Raw genomic sequence first — 14,705 nt, 5'->3', positions numbered from 1 at the left:
GAATGGTAAGCAGAGAAGTAAGTCAAATTAATTGTAGCCATAATATTGAAGGCATTCAATTCATTATTAGAAATTATTCAAATCACCAGTCACGTGACACCAAGTTACATTATCCCGTCGTTCTCAATAACCATACAACTATTCTCAAAAGTAACCTCTCTAGGAACATATCTAACCAATTGAACCTTGAATCCCTTTTCTTTCATGGCTATACATCTTGATGTATCTAAAATACGTCTCATTTTAAGTCCAACCACCTCTCTTTCTTCCAAACTCATTCCTGAAAAATGTTCCTTACCTTTTAATTCTCCCCTATGATTAGTTCCATTGGTAGCCCAGGGACACATCTTTCTCAAATACTTGAAATTGGTTTCGTCTATTCCGAAAATTTCTTTTAACCACCTCTTTGATCCTTCCAATAACCATGGATAGTAGCAGCAATGTCGACAGCACATTGCAACCAAAAATCCTTTGAATTTGAAATGCATTTCCGTATCTTGCATACAATTCACCAAGCATCGAAGGGTTAGATCCGTGGCTACTCCACATAAATGTTTTGAAATACCCACGTAGTAATCGTTTGGTCTCGAACTGAAATTTTCCATGGCTTTAGAGAGCTTTAGATCTTTAATATCCACTTTTAGTCGATGAACTTCCGGAGTTGAACATTTACTGTCTAGAACAATTTTATTGTCCATTTTCATCCTAGGACTCTCTCTATCCACCATGAGAAACCTACTTCCTACTTCAGCATCACCTTTTTCATCCAGAGCTCGGCTTAAATATCGGCTGAATTCCCCTCTTCCGCACCCAAATTCAATGTACAAATTTTCTCTCGAAAATAGCTGATACTTAACTAGCTGCCCAATCAATGAAGACTGCTGTAAAAGATGTTTCTTATTACTAATTTCTTCATATCTCTCTTCAAGACCTTCTTTATACATCTGTTGGTCAATTGGCACTTCTGGCACCTCTGATTGATTTTTAAAAAATACTTCATATCTCATGAGTGTACTTTCCAAGAAATCCTTGAATTCCTTAATATCGATATTTTCGTCTGTTAATTTCATATTTCCGTCTAATATCTCCTCTTTAACGTTTAGATTTAGGTCAAACCAGTCACAATTCTTTTGCTTTTCTTCAATGGCTCTTTTGGCCCGAACAGCGTTACATTTACCCAAATGACTCTTTAATTTGTCTTCCCAAATTGTATGGCTAGGATCTAAAGGACATTTAATTCTACCCACTCTGTTTCCTCTACTGTTGATTTTAAAAATCTTTTTCTCTGCATTTGAGTCCCGTGTCATCTTATTAAGATGTGCAAAACAGTATTTCATCCCTTTGCGTACCTGTAATCCACATTTTCTATGGTTGACAGGATTCACATACTGGCATTTATGGAGATCGTCCTCGGCCGAATTTGGTTTTTGTCGTTTATTGGATTCATCGGATTCATTTGACCCATTTGACCCATTTGACCCATTTGACCCATTGGACCCATTGGAATCATTTAATCCTATGGAATCATTGCATCCGTCAACCATTCTAACCTCTTTCCCTCTCCTTTCTTTTCACTCCGCTTATACTTCTAATGCTTAATACTTATCCAGGTCTGAAAATTTTCACCTTCCTATCTGGGACAACCGGGCAGTGCAAGCTAAATGGTTGAACCTTCCTGATGGCACCGATGTGAGCGATTACATAAGCAATTATGTAATACTAGACTTGAATAAAAGTATATGAATAGTAGTAATGAGTATACAGCAGGTAGAAGGAAGTCAATTCTTGTGGGCCAACTCGAGTTCTATGGAAGAAACATGCTTATCGAGATCTTGGACGGAGTTTTGGAGTTTCAGGACGTCGGAAACAACCGCATTGGAAGTAGCCTTATACTCTTCCATCATATAGTAATAGCAGCCAAAGCCCGAGAGTGAAGCACCTGCAAAGAAGCCGAAGAGAGCACCTTTAGCAGAGGGGACTTTTTTAGTGGAGACAATGGTTGATTGGAAACGGCGTCCAATTGAGATAGTTGACTTGAAAGAACGGGAAAACATTATAGATAGGATAAGAAGAGAAGTACAATAGACTAAAGAAGAATGGAAGAAGACAATATGCATAAAAAGCGAATTTATGCGAATTTATGCATATGACAACGATACGATATCTACAGTTTTTAGTTTCAGTTCATAGGATTACTAAATATTATACCTAGTTGGAGACAATTTAATCAAACAATCCCATACCCATGTCCTCATCAGAGCCCTCCTCTTCTTCTTCTTCTTCCTCTTCTTTGTCATCACCCTTAGACTCCTCCTTGGTGTCATCAGAAGCAGCTGGAGCAGCAGTAGTAGCAGCAGCATAATTCTCAGGATGGTCAAGTCTGTCCTTGAGCTCCTCAGTACCCTCGAAAGTGTATCCAGTACCAATAGAAAGAGCAACCAAGTCCTGGTAAGCGCTAACGAGATGAGTGGAGACAGCAGAGACGGTTGGATAGCCAGAAGCCAAGGATATCTTGGTGATAGTAGCGATGGCGACAGTGAAGTCAGCAACCAGCTCATCATCAGTAATATCCAAGATGGTGGCAGGGAAGATCTGACCCTGATCAAACACCTGGACAATGGTCATACCGAAGGTGAAAGGAGAGATGTTCAACATGTTCAACAACTGAGCCTCAGAAGGACCAACTCTCTGATCCTTAGTCAAAATCTTCACGTCAGAGACGATCTCAATGGTACCTCTGGCAATCTTGGTTGGAACACCCAAAGCCTGGAAGAAAGAGGTCTTACCAGGCTCCATACCGGTATTTCCGGCCGGAACAAACACGTCACAAGGAGCAGTGGCACCAGCTCTGGCAGGAGCGGCAACCTTGTTGGCAATGACAACCTCCTTAACACTCTTCAAGTCTCCGTTGGTGAAAATGAAACCAATGTTTCCCTTAAGGAAAGGCATGAGCTTCTCATAATCAGCATGCTCAGAGAGGATGTTTCTCAAAGCTCTTCTGATCATAGTGTTCTTACCCATCAAAAGCACACCTTCACCTCTTAAGGTCTTTCTGATCTCATGCATCTGCTGAGAAGAGACATTGTCAATACCAACGATGAACAACGACTGGTATTCCTCAACATACTCCTGCAACTTCACAAAGTACTCGGCTTTCTTTTCTCTAGTAGCTCCCATTTCGTTTAGTTTGTACGATAGGTTGTTTAAAGCTTATGCTTGGGTGAAGAGAGTAGTGTTGTAGCAGTGTTCAGCATTGGTCTGAAAATTTTTTCACTTCTATTCGAGAAACCCAGAGGTGTGAGGTGTGGCTTGTTTTCTTTTTTATGCGCGATTATTTATGCCCGTGGTGCATATGCACCTTCCTGCAGCTCCTGTATTTGCTCGCTTCTCTTTCCTCTTTGAAAGAAAATCCCTAATATACTCGAACAAACATTAACCCTGCTTATCAATATTATATTTCATTTATGGCTACAATTGATTCTTCATTCGATCAACGTTTTATCGTCAAACTGAAAGGAGTTTACGAACAGGTCTCTTCAGCGGATTCCCCCGTTCAAATTTACTTTGATCAACAGCCAGTTTCCCCAGCAACGGCCTCAAATGATAGGCGCTTACAATACACTTTGAGTCAATTTGAAGCTGGAACCAAAAACATTCTTCAGACGTTGAATGGCATATATGAAATAGTCCTGATAAATGTAGATTCACATAAAACTCTCAAGTTCTTGGATGACAACCGTATAACTATCATTGCCAGAATAATTGTGCCCTGCTTACAGGAAGCTTCAAGAAGACACAGGACTAAATGTCACAAGATTTTGATCAAATGTGATCTAATTCTTTCTTTATTCTGCAATTTGGTCCACCAAAATCCTTCCAGAAATATCCCATCTTCGTTGGAAATCCTTGAACTATTGTGGATCTGTTCCAAGAATCTATCCAAGAAAAGGGATTACCAGTCTCACTCTGATACCATTAAATTGATATTACTTGATATGCCTACTATTGCTGCAGCTCAATGGCTTCTTGAATTGGACCTCACCAAACAATCAGAATCATATCCACTCTACTTTTACTGTATCCAAATGATTATCTCGAAGATGATTTTGCAAAATATGACGAGTTTGTCTAATCCCGAGAACTTTAATATTCTACTTAAGCAGCTATCAGTGATCTATTTTAATTCTTCTGAAACATTCAGAAAAAGCCCAAATGAAGTGTTGTTGGAGCAAACAATGAGAGGTAGGCCACACACCACCCCCACTCCAAATATAGTTTCCGAACCGTATTTGATTGATCAAGTGAATTCAAAGGACTATAGTCATCGTCCTATTCACGGGCATGGTCATAGTCATAGTCATAGTCATAGTCATAATGACCCCTACTATTCGTGGAGAATCTCCTTTAAGTATACAATCCTTAACAAACTCTGGGACTTATGGGGGTATCCGGTTAATTAGTCATTATCTTATAAAGCATAGACTTCTGCTTAGGCTTACATCTTGGGTAGAATCTCTTCTATAATATCACACATAATTTCGACTCCCCAGTCCACTCTGATTCTTTGCTTCTTCCCCTTGATCAGATCACTTCCCTTGACGTTATTAGTTATAAAGTATCGTAGTCCCTTTAGAAGTAGAGGTTGCTCTTTGCACTTTTCCAACTTATCATTTAATAGCTGACTGCTGAACTTTAAGTCTTCAACTTTAGTAGGTATATTTTGCAACCCAGATCCAAACGACTTCTCTACGGACTTCTTTCCAATGGTATCCAAAAAGGTAATCAACATAATCTCTATGAAAATCTTAACATCGGAAGAAGCAGTTAGAAAGTTTACAGTCCTCAAAATGTTAAGTGATTCTCCTCCTTCACCTATAAGAAAGCCAAAGAATCGTCCCAAGTTCAAGATCTTAATCAGGCGAACATCATCATCCGCATCTACCAACAACCCAGTGCTACTATCATCTTCTCCATCCATTTCCTTGAGGAAATCCCAGAGGTTTAACTGTAAAGTCCGTCGCATAGAGTGATCCGAGCAGATCTTCTTAGCCAAGAATCCATAGTATGGATTGAATCCACTTTCCATAGTGACACAATGCATCAAAATGTTAGGAATCTCTCTGTTTTGAATCCGTTTAAGTCGTAGCTTGTTCAACTTGGAAAAGGCATCCATATAATCGTCGGCTGACATAATACATACAAAAATGGCTCTTCTAACATCGGTATTCATTCGTTGTTCTTTAGCGATTTCAAGCCAGTTTGTAGAATCAAGTGAATCAGCAAATGTATCAGCAAATGTATCATCCAATGAGATGTCGTCTACGCTTGCTCCCGCTGCACTCACATCTTCCCGTTTGCCACTCCATGCCGATCCTATCAACCACCATTTTCCCCTATCATTAACATGCTCTATATCATCGAGTGATACTTTAATAGGGTCCGAATTCCTGTTGTTGTTCAATTTTCCGAGTTGTTTCTTGAGTCTGGTTAACAATTGACCAGTATTTTCACTTTCCAGACTCTTCAACTTGTTATTCTTCAAATTGGTGATGGTTTCTACCAAAAACCTTGTTCTGGTGGTTGTTGTGTTTTTGATTGATTCGTTCAATTCCGCTAGAATCTCTTTTAAAGCGTCAGTGTCATCAGATCTCATCTTGGGACCACACGAACGAATCAACTTTAACAACATATTGACCTTTATTTCAGTTGGTTTCACTAACAACTTCTTAGAAACAATATCATAGATTAATGAAGAGCTCATGAGGTTGAAATCATAGCAAAAGCCAATCAAACCAATCAAATTAACTGGTGAATAACCTCCAACATCGCTATCAAAGTATCCGTTCAACTTATCAATCAAGGTTTGAATGCAATAGGCACCAAAGTCCACTCCTTGCATTCTATAAATGGCTACAACAGCAGAAGCGTATAGGATGAGGAAAGACTCTAATAGAGGAGTCGAGATGGTGACAGAATCCAGTATCACCTGCATTATGGCCCCATTTACCAACTGGCGAGGATGATTGTTGTATAGTTGAACCAATTCATCGACGCAATTGAGCATATTAGGTTCGGAGAGCTTGTTGAATGGTCTTTTAACAGCTCTCTTTATCTCCATCATCTCCTGTGATTCTTGAGGTTGTTCACGTCTACGTAAAGCAGGAGGAACATAATGGGATGATGGTGCTATGTATGGGTTTTCATGGGGTAAGTCATTGGGAGGTGAGTCTTTGGACTGCGAGGAGTCTTCAATCTCGGCCATCTGTTTGAGTAATTCTCTATCGTCGTCATCGAGGTCGCTATCGTCATCGAGGTCGCTATCGTCGTCACCCTCCTCCTCCTCCTCCTCCTCCTCTTCACTATCCTCTTCACTATCCTCACCACCCTCCTCACCACCCCCACCCTCCTCCATGAAGTCTAACCCATCCAATAACCCTCCTACACTATCAAATTCATCCTCTTTATGCAGCCCTTTTTTCTTATCAATTCCAAGCTTCCTCGCATAATATCCAATCTCATCTTCTTCTCCTTTGTCATCCTCTTTAACCCTCACCTTCTCCTTCACCTTCTCCCTTTCCTTCACCTTCTCCTTCACCTTCACCTTACTCCTCTTCCTAGAATTCCTATCACTCCTCCCACTTTTCTCCTTTTTCGCTCTCTTTCCAGAAAACCTCTCATCATTATCGTATCTATCTTCCCTCTTAATTTCATCCAATAAAACTCCAGGGATCTGAATAGAATGCCTCTGTCTCTTACTCATCTTGTTCTTTAAGAAGAACTAAAGTACTGAAAAATTCATCCTCTAAAATTTAATTTAAACTTTTTCTTCGCGAATTCAACTTGAAGCTAAAAGCTTAAAAAGCTTAAGAGGCTTAAGAGTTCAAGGGCATTCAGTTTACTCATCAGTTTGCTCATCAATCTACTCGTCAGCTTGTTCATCGATTTACTCATCAGTTTACTCGTCAATTTACCTTCTCGTTCATAAAATGCCTCGCTTAGATCCAAAAGTTATTACAGATACAATCTTCTTTCTAGGGGCTTCTCTTTCTCTTTACTACTTAACGTCCCAACTTATGTCAGATATGAAAGGAAGAGGACGATCTAAAGAAGACAAACAAAAGGCTAAAATGTCTCTTCAAAGACTTCAAACTGCCAATCCCGGAATCAACCTCGATCTAAATGAATACGAGTCATCTCTTTTGTCTTGTGTTATTCCTCCAGATGAGATAGACGTTCATTTTGATGACATAGGAGGTCTCGATGACATAATCAGTGATCTTCAAGAGAGTGTTATTTTACCTCTTACTTGTCCCCAGTTATTCGATCAGTACGCATCTTTATTACAGGCACCAAAGGGTGTTCTTCTCTACGGTCCTCCAGGTTGTGGTAAGACTATGTTGGCCAAAGCTTTGGCATCTGAATCTGGTGCAAACTTCATTTCCATCAGAATGAGTAATATCATGGATAAATGGTATGGTGAATCCAATAAGTTGGTGGATGCGATGTTCTCATTGGCCCAAAAAATCCAACCATGTATTATTTTCATTGATGAAATCGACTCGTTCTTGCGCGAGAGAAGCTCTTCAGATCACGAGATGACTGCCATGTTGAAGGCTGAGTTCATGACTCTATGGGACGGTCTTACGTCTTCTGGCCGAATCTTAATCCTTGGTGCAACTAACAGACCAAACGATATAGATTCTGCCTTCATGAGACGTATGCCGAAACGTTTTGCAGTCACCCTTCCAGATTTGAGTCAACGTCTTAACATTCTTAATAAGCTTATGAATCATGTCAACTACGACTTTGAATTGGACGATCTAGCAAGGGTTACTTCTGGTCTAAGTGGTTCTGATTTGATGGAATTATGTCGTAATGCTGCTGTTAATTCTACTAGAGAGTACATAAGACATAATGTCCTCAACGGTAAACCAATGAAACCTGACGAAAAGGTCATCTTAAGACCTCTTCAGTTGAATGACTTCCAACAGACTCTATCTTCAAGTGATTCATTACTTAGAGATGATATGGTTATCAATCCTGTAGATTAGCTACTCATCATCAGATGATATGGTTATCAGTCCTGTGGATTAGCTATACTCATCATTCTTCTTCCTCCTCCTTCATCGCTTGCATGTGTCCAGTCTAACTCTCTCTGGACTCAACTAATCTTATATATAACTAATTATTTTGATCTAGATCTTAACTCAGCGCTTGTGAACGCAATCTTCCATATATCTTTGTCTGAGCAAATACATACGCCACCAATCCTCCTCCTGAAACAATTGTGAGTACAATCAACAATATATTCATTGGAATCGGATTCATTTCAAACTTTGTATGCGTTAATTTGTCCAAATAACTCTGAAGAATGTTGAATAGTCCTGCTACAGTCATAATGGCTCCGTAAATGGTTCCAAATGTCTCGAATCCAAACACTTTGGCGCAGTAATCGCTGACTGTGGTATAAAAGAACGGTCTAAAGCATACAAATAACAAAACGTTCAATAGACCTGCCAAAAACGAGTGCATTACAATGCCTAGGACTCCAATTACAAGCGATGTAGCCAAAAGTATAGAAACTACAACGGAAGTGCTGAAATTGTCCAAAATCAAGCCAACAACGGGGATTGACACCACTCCTCCAAGAGGAAGTGCAATATCAAACACCCTATTGAGCTTATCAGCCATCTCATATGAGGAAAATAAGTAACCGTACTGAGAATTGACTGTGGCCACAAAATAGTTCAACCGAAGCATCTGAACTGTGGAATACACACAAATGAGTCCAAACCACCACGTTTTAAACTGGTAAGACGACGGGAAACCGTGAAGAATACCAAAAATCGAGTTGGCGGCCGCAGACCCCGGGTTCTTGGACACTGCCTCTATTTCTTCCTCGATATATGCGCTTTTGTATGCATCACCTAAGGAAGATCTACGCTTGGCAGCTACGATCTGTGGCTGTGCAACAGCTGAACCTGGCAGTGGCTGTGGCCGCGGCTGTGCAACAATTGGACCCTGTAATAGAGCCGTCTGTTCGTCCGGAGGGGCTGTTATCAGGGAGCTGAGAAAGGCAGCAGCATTGGACTCGTAAATTAACTGTTCCGCCTCTACACCCTCGGAAAGTCGCCTCTGCTGTGGCGTAGCATTTGGAATAATATCAGCCGGAGGAGTAAGATACGATTCCTTGGGCATGATAGTAAACTGAGCCACGGTAATAAATATAGGGACAAAAAGATACATCTTGTAGAAGTTTTCCAAAGAGAAAAATGAAGGGTTATGAAGATATAACTTCTTGTAGACTAAGAAAACAGCTGAAGATGTATCAAAGGAGCCTGTAATGATAGCCAAAATCAGCCCAGACTTTTCCGGGAAGGCATTTGACAATTGGAATGACGATATATAAGCGAATGGACCTCCCAATGCCATTAGAGAGTATCCAGTTATGTAGGGATCAAAAAAGGGCTTCAAATTTGAGGCAAAAATGAACGTAAAACACGACAAAAAAAGAAAAGTAGAAGCAACAAGGCCACAGACGCGAGGGCCAGCCGTATCGAGGACTCTTCCAATAATTAAGGCACAAATATTGGTCAGAGCTGCAGCCACGGTGAATAAAAGGTTCAATTTGAGATCTTGCGAAGTGCATTTGGCAGAGAATGAACGTGGAAATGATGATTTCGAATTGCACGTTTCCTCGTAGATTCCATGGGCAATTAGAACAGGTTTAAAGGCAGCGAAGCCGAAAATGGGGCCTGCACCTAAAAGACACCAGAAAACAGCAGCCGAGCACTGTAGAAGTCTCCTTTTGGGCGAGACTTCGAAGAAATACATCAAAAGCAAGGGGCAGCAAAAAGGGGAACAGGAAACAGGGCAACAGGGCAACAAAAGGGGAACAAAAAGGGAACAAAAAGGGGAACAAAAAGGGGAACAAAAAGGGAACCAAGATAAGAAAAATATGATTTGCAGATAAGTAATTGGTGCACGGATGTAACCTGAAGGTGTTTAAATGTACGTACTCCTTGATGCCGTATGAGTGAGGCAAAACACAGGTACTCTTGTGGAAAGACAGTTCTTTTCTGTGCCTGTCATCTGCATAAGTATTATCTATTTAGTGGCAACAACAAGTAAGATTAAGAGTGTAATAGGAACTACTAGGTGGCGTACTGTACAGACCTTTAATCCCTACAGGAATATCAATCTTATTATCACCCTGTGGAAAGAGGAGATTCTATAACTGCTCTATGCAATCCCTATCAGCCAACACAGCTCTGAAAATATTAAATATTAGAGAGAAAATGACGTATGATGCAGACATGCAACCTATTCCATTAATTAATTCTATACAAGACTACTTATCCTCGCTCTTTCCCGGGACAACCTTAAAAGAAAGAATATCATTCTTTCCAGGTTCAATTACGTCATCCATAGACACTCGTTTACCACCTACTCCTTCCACAGAGGCTATAGTGACCTCTCCCATAATAGCTCTTGCTACAGAGGCAACTTTGGAACCCTGTTTGAACAAGGTACAGTCTCTAAAGACGTGTTTTCCACTGTTTCCCGTGAAAGTAAGGATATTTCGGACTGTAAAGACAGGAATAAGCTTTAATTTTTTGGTTGCTTCCTGTAAAACTTGAACAACACCAGTAGAACCAAATCTATACAACACCAAGTCCCTTATATTGTCGATTCGATCCTTTAGAACTGGATCCATTGGTTTTAAACCGCAATCAGGGTCCAAATCTTCATAGATATCGACAAATTCCGTTCCTTCCTCATATTTTATAAACTTCTGCTTTACCAGCTTACGTAAAAACACTTCTGTCAACGCACTGGTTAAAACGGCACTCGTCTCAGGGTACTTTAGCATGATTTTACTCACGTTCTTGTCCGCGTCAGGGTGGTCTATCTTGTTTAATGCAAGTACCGTAGGGAACTTCACAGCCATAAATCCCAAAACAACTTTACTAATCCACACGTTATCCCAATCTTCCATCGGTGGTAAATTAGGAATGGAATTGATAGCTCTGGCAACCATCTCCTTAGAAGCTCCGTACCCTCCAAACTGAGCCCGAAGAGTTTCCGCAACAGATGACTTTGTTGCGACGTGACGACGGACGATCGACCCCCATCGCTTACGTAAGTTTCCTTCAATCCAGAGTCGAATCTCGTCCTGGAGCCATTCGATGTCCTGCAATGGGTCGTATCCCCTGGTAGCCTTTCCCTCTGCATTCGTGGTGCCTGATACATCCACCACGTGAATCAAAGCATCCGCCTGGCGAAGGTCGTCGAGGAATTTATTACCTAAGCCGAGGCCTTGCGATGCTCCGGGAATTAATCCGGCCACGTCCAACAACTCAATTGGCACGTGACGCTTACCGTGGTCACACCAACCGTAATTCGGCTTACATAAGTCTTCTTTTTGGAACCGGCTGCATGCACATTCTATTTCGACGTATCCGGTAGCTCTATTAGGGTCGATAGTAGTGAACGGGAAAGCTCCTATTTTAGCGTTGGCGTCCGTCAGAGAGTTCAAAGTGGTCGATTTGCCTGAAGATGGCTTTCCAACAAGCCCGATAAGCGGATCACGGGGCATTTTAGAGTGATTGGCACGAAGAACAAGAGGAACGGAAGAAAGAAGTAGACGCAAAGAACGGAAAGATCAAATTTTTAAGTGTCAGGTGTTTCTAATCAGCTGGATACAAACACGTGATTTATAGGTCGATCGACTTTATCGACTCAACATTTTTCGTCCGATCAACTTCAGCGGGCTAAATGGCGGAGCTTCAATTAACAAGGCTTCAACAATATTCTTCACCGCCATGACGACTTTACTAGGAAATGACAAGGAGAAACTCTCTCGTTTAAGCTCCGATCCGACGCTTCTAAGTGGATTTGTCGGACAGCTCTCTTCGTCGGACGACGTGTCTATTCTCGGGAACTCCGCCGTCGTTTTGACCGCTTTTGTTCGTCTAGGCCGAACGTGCCGCCTTGAGTTCCCGTTTTCGGAGCAGCAATTGGCGTCTCTCTTGATTTCCACGGCGGTCCGCCATCCCATTGAGCTCACAGCCTGCAATTTGGCTGCTCTCGCGGAGTTACTTGTGTCTGGAAACCTTGCCGCCATCACCGCCTCCGACGACCTTGACAAGTTGCTCCGCCGCGTCCTCGGCCGCCGCCATTCAACACCCGCCGAACTTCGCCATGCGTGCATAGTGCTAATTCATCTGAGAGACGATCCCGTGGCCGCTGCCGCCGCCGCCGACACCACCAAGGCGGCATACTCCAGGGACATTCTTCTCTTCCGCCCGTTGATGCGGCGAATCGCCTGGGAAATCGCTCCGTTTTTTAAAACCATTTACAGTTCAAATGCCGCCCGCTTGGACACTGACACAGAAATTGACACCGACATTTCGGACGCCGCCAGTATCTCAACTAGTCGTGCCTCGCTGCTTCCGCCCGCTTTTACCCTGCGGCCCCAGGAAGCTGACGATGCCGCGCGACACTTGACTCCGCTGCTCCAAGCATTAGCGCACTTGTTACCGCGCATTCACGCGCAGGTTTCGGCTCCGCCCGCGCTGCCGCCACCACTCCACTACACCTTGTGTGCGTTTCTTCGGTCTCCAAACGCCGCCTTACGTCTCGCCGCCGCCACCGTTCTCGCCTATTATACCAAAGACTTTGAATCGCTTCCCTCAATGAGAGCGCCGACGTATGCCAAGGTGATCCCCGCCCTCATTGAGCTGGCGGACACTCTCGAAAGCACTGCGGGTACCCCCGCCGTTACTCCGTCGCCGATGCGTGTCTTGGCGGTGGTCGCACAGGAATATCCGCCGGCCTGCTCACAACTCTTCGGTGTCAATTTTGCCGACCGCGCCGCCTCAATCGTGGCCGAAACATACGCTCCCGCCGCCGAATTCATGTCTGCCGCTACGGTGCACCGCTTATCGGATGCTCTACTGGTTCTCAGCTGTGTATGCAGTGTTAACGATGCTCACCGCGATATCGTCGCCCAGTATGATCTCCGCGGTGTTCTGTGCGGGCCGATCGCCCGCCACACCGCACTATGTGAAGATTTGGCCAAGACCCCCGAAATCCGCGACGCCAGTTCGGCATCTGCTCTTCGCTCTCTCCGCTCACTCCGCCTTTCCAATGAACTTACGCTGGCAGCCTGCTACTTGATTCGGGCATTGTCGCGGTCCGCCAGCATGCTCCGCACGTTCCTCGTAGATCTGGATCCTGTAAACCTACTCGTGAATTTGGCCGCCGCCCCAGTTCCCGACGTGGCGGCGTGCGACACTGACTTGGCGGAGAACGAGGTGGTTTTGCGGAGCGTCGTTCTTGGAATCATGGCCAATTTGGTGGTTGAGTTTAGCGCCGTCAGAGAGAAGTTTATGGAAGTGGATTTGTACGGCTTGTTGCTGCGGTATATCGGCGGCGAAACCAATGCCGAGGACCGCACCGCCCGCAGCCCCCGCGGTGCCAATAGTCGCGGAGCAACTCTTCTCCGCATCAGCGCTCTTCAAGTCATCCGCAATTCCCTTTACTCCGACGACTCTCTTTTCAAGCAGAAGTTCGCTTCGGGCTCCGCTCTCAACCAGATATTCGAGCTCTGCGAAGACCCCTCCGACAAGGTGCAGCAGCAGTGCTTCAACATCCTCCGAAACATCTCCGTCACATCGTTCACCAACTCCGCCCACCTCTACGATGCCTATGCGGCGTCGGCGGCCCGCCGCCTAACGAACGACGACTCTTTTTTGGAGTTTCTACTCCGCCATTTGGATGCCGCCCATAGTTCCGACACCGTCATCGCCATCAACTATATTTTAGTTCATTTCGCTTCGTCAACTTTGCAGAGCAAGTTGCTTCTTACCCAGAACGACGCTTTGCTCCGCAAGTTGCTTGAGTTGCTTAAAGAGCCGATCCGCAAGTCGGTGTCGGCCGCCGCGGAAGAGAAGTTATGGAAAGTGAAGTTGAGTATAGTTTGGATTGTTACGAATTTGACGTGGCGGGAGGAGACGTCGGTGTCGGATAGTGAGGAAGATGTTGCGGTGACGGCAAGGGCCGCCAACACCGCCGATGCCGCCGATGTGCTAGGCTCCTCCGACAACGCCGCAGATGCCGCAGCAGCTCACGAAGATTCCGCAATGGATGTAGATTTCGGTGCAATAACCGCTCCGCAAACCGCCGCCATTTCCTCTGTAGCCGCCACCTCCGACTACAGGAAGACCCGCAACAGAGCCCGCAAGCTAATTGATCTCGGCTTCTACAATGCCATTAAGCAGCTCAATAATACTTGCCAGATCTCCGACTTCAAAGAACGCGCAAGAACCGCCATCTTCCAGTTGGTCTTCCACGATAATTCAAAGCGGTGAAGATTTCCGGGGTTTTATGCATATTAATTTGATAATAGCTTTTATGTATATTAATGTGCATTAATGTTCAACTAAATTTACATACTTCAGGACTATTGTTTAGCTCAGTACTCGGTGCTTGGCAACCACGTGAAGCACCTACCTACTTCAGTCGCCTTTGTTCCTCGAAAACCATCTAAGTATCTCCCGAGGATTTTCCTTTCACGCATAAAAATTTCCTCTTTCGTCAAGGTGCATATCCTATGCGAGTTTTAGTTTCCTATTTGGGCCTTCAAAGGATCTTATAAAACTTCTTTTGAAACTTCTTCAACATATCTATTTCTATTCCTG

At 43.6% G+C, this 14,705-nt stretch overlaps 7 protein-coding genes across 7 annotated transcripts; 2 read left to right on the top strand and 5 right to left on the bottom strand.

The window, feature by feature from the left end:
- Nucleotides 1-104: 104 nt before the first annotated feature.
- On the bottom strand, nucleotides 105-1,307 carry FOA43_002443 (uncharacterized protein; the record flags this gene model as incomplete). The annotated part of the gene is made up of 1 exon (XM_038922739.1): nucleotides 105-1,307. The coding sequence occupies one exon, from the start codon at nucleotides 1,305-1,307 to the stop codon at nucleotides 105-107; it is 1,203 nt and encodes a 400-aa protein (XP_038778667.1).
- A 916-nt stretch (nucleotides 1,308-2,223) lies between these two features.
- RPP0 (ribosomal protein P0 (A0) (L10E)) lies at nucleotides 2,224-3,177 on the bottom strand (the record flags this gene model as incomplete). Its single annotated transcript, XM_038922738.1, has 1 exon — nucleotides 2,224-3,177. One exon carries the CDS (start codon nucleotides 3,175-3,177, stop codon nucleotides 2,224-2,226), a length of 954 nt encoding a protein of 317 aa, XP_038778666.1.
- A 1,318-nt stretch (nucleotides 3,178-4,495) lies between these two features.
- FOA43_002441 (uncharacterized protein) lies at nucleotides 4,496-6,760 on the bottom strand (the record flags this gene model as incomplete). Its single annotated transcript, XM_038922737.1, has 1 exon — nucleotides 4,496-6,760. The coding sequence occupies one exon, from the start codon at nucleotides 6,758-6,760 to the stop codon at nucleotides 4,496-4,498; it is 2,265 nt and encodes a 754-aa protein (XP_038778665.1).
- A 226-nt stretch (nucleotides 6,761-6,986) lies between these two features.
- FOA43_002440 (uncharacterized protein) lies at nucleotides 6,987-8,051 on the top strand (the record flags this gene model as incomplete). The annotated part of the gene is made up of 1 exon (XM_038922736.1): nucleotides 6,987-8,051. One exon carries the CDS (start codon nucleotides 6,987-6,989, stop codon nucleotides 8,049-8,051), a length of 1,065 nt encoding a protein of 354 aa, XP_038778664.1.
- A 151-nt stretch (nucleotides 8,052-8,202) lies between these two features.
- On the bottom strand, nucleotides 8,203-9,246 carry FOA43_002439 (uncharacterized protein; the record flags this gene model as incomplete). The annotated part of the gene is made up of 1 exon (XM_038922735.1): nucleotides 8,203-9,246. The coding sequence occupies one exon, from the start codon at nucleotides 9,244-9,246 to the stop codon at nucleotides 8,203-8,205; it is 1,044 nt and encodes a 347-aa protein (XP_038778663.1).
- Nucleotides 9,247-10,351: 1,105 nt separating this feature from the next.
- Nucleotides 10,352-11,599, bottom strand: FOA43_002438 (uncharacterized protein; the record flags this gene model as incomplete). Its single annotated transcript, XM_038922734.1, has 1 exon — nucleotides 10,352-11,599. The coding sequence occupies one exon, from the start codon at nucleotides 11,597-11,599 to the stop codon at nucleotides 10,352-10,354; it is 1,248 nt and encodes a 415-aa protein (XP_038778662.1).
- Nucleotides 11,600-11,825: 226 nt separating this feature from the next.
- FOA43_002437 (uncharacterized protein) lies at nucleotides 11,826-14,375 on the top strand (the record flags this gene model as incomplete). Its single annotated transcript, XM_038922733.1, has 1 exon — nucleotides 11,826-14,375. One exon carries the CDS (start codon nucleotides 11,826-11,828, stop codon nucleotides 14,373-14,375), a length of 2,550 nt encoding a protein of 849 aa, XP_038778661.1.
- Nucleotides 14,376-14,705: the final 330 nt, after the last annotated feature.

This window comes from Brettanomyces nanus, chromosome 2 (genome assembly GCF_011074865.1).
Source record: "Brettanomyces nanus chromosome 2, complete sequence".
NCBI classification, from domain to species: domain Eukaryota; kingdom Fungi; phylum Ascomycota; class Pichiomycetes; order Pichiales; family Pichiaceae; genus Brettanomyces; species Brettanomyces nanus.
This window is presented reverse-complemented; position numbering and strand designations above follow the sequence as displayed.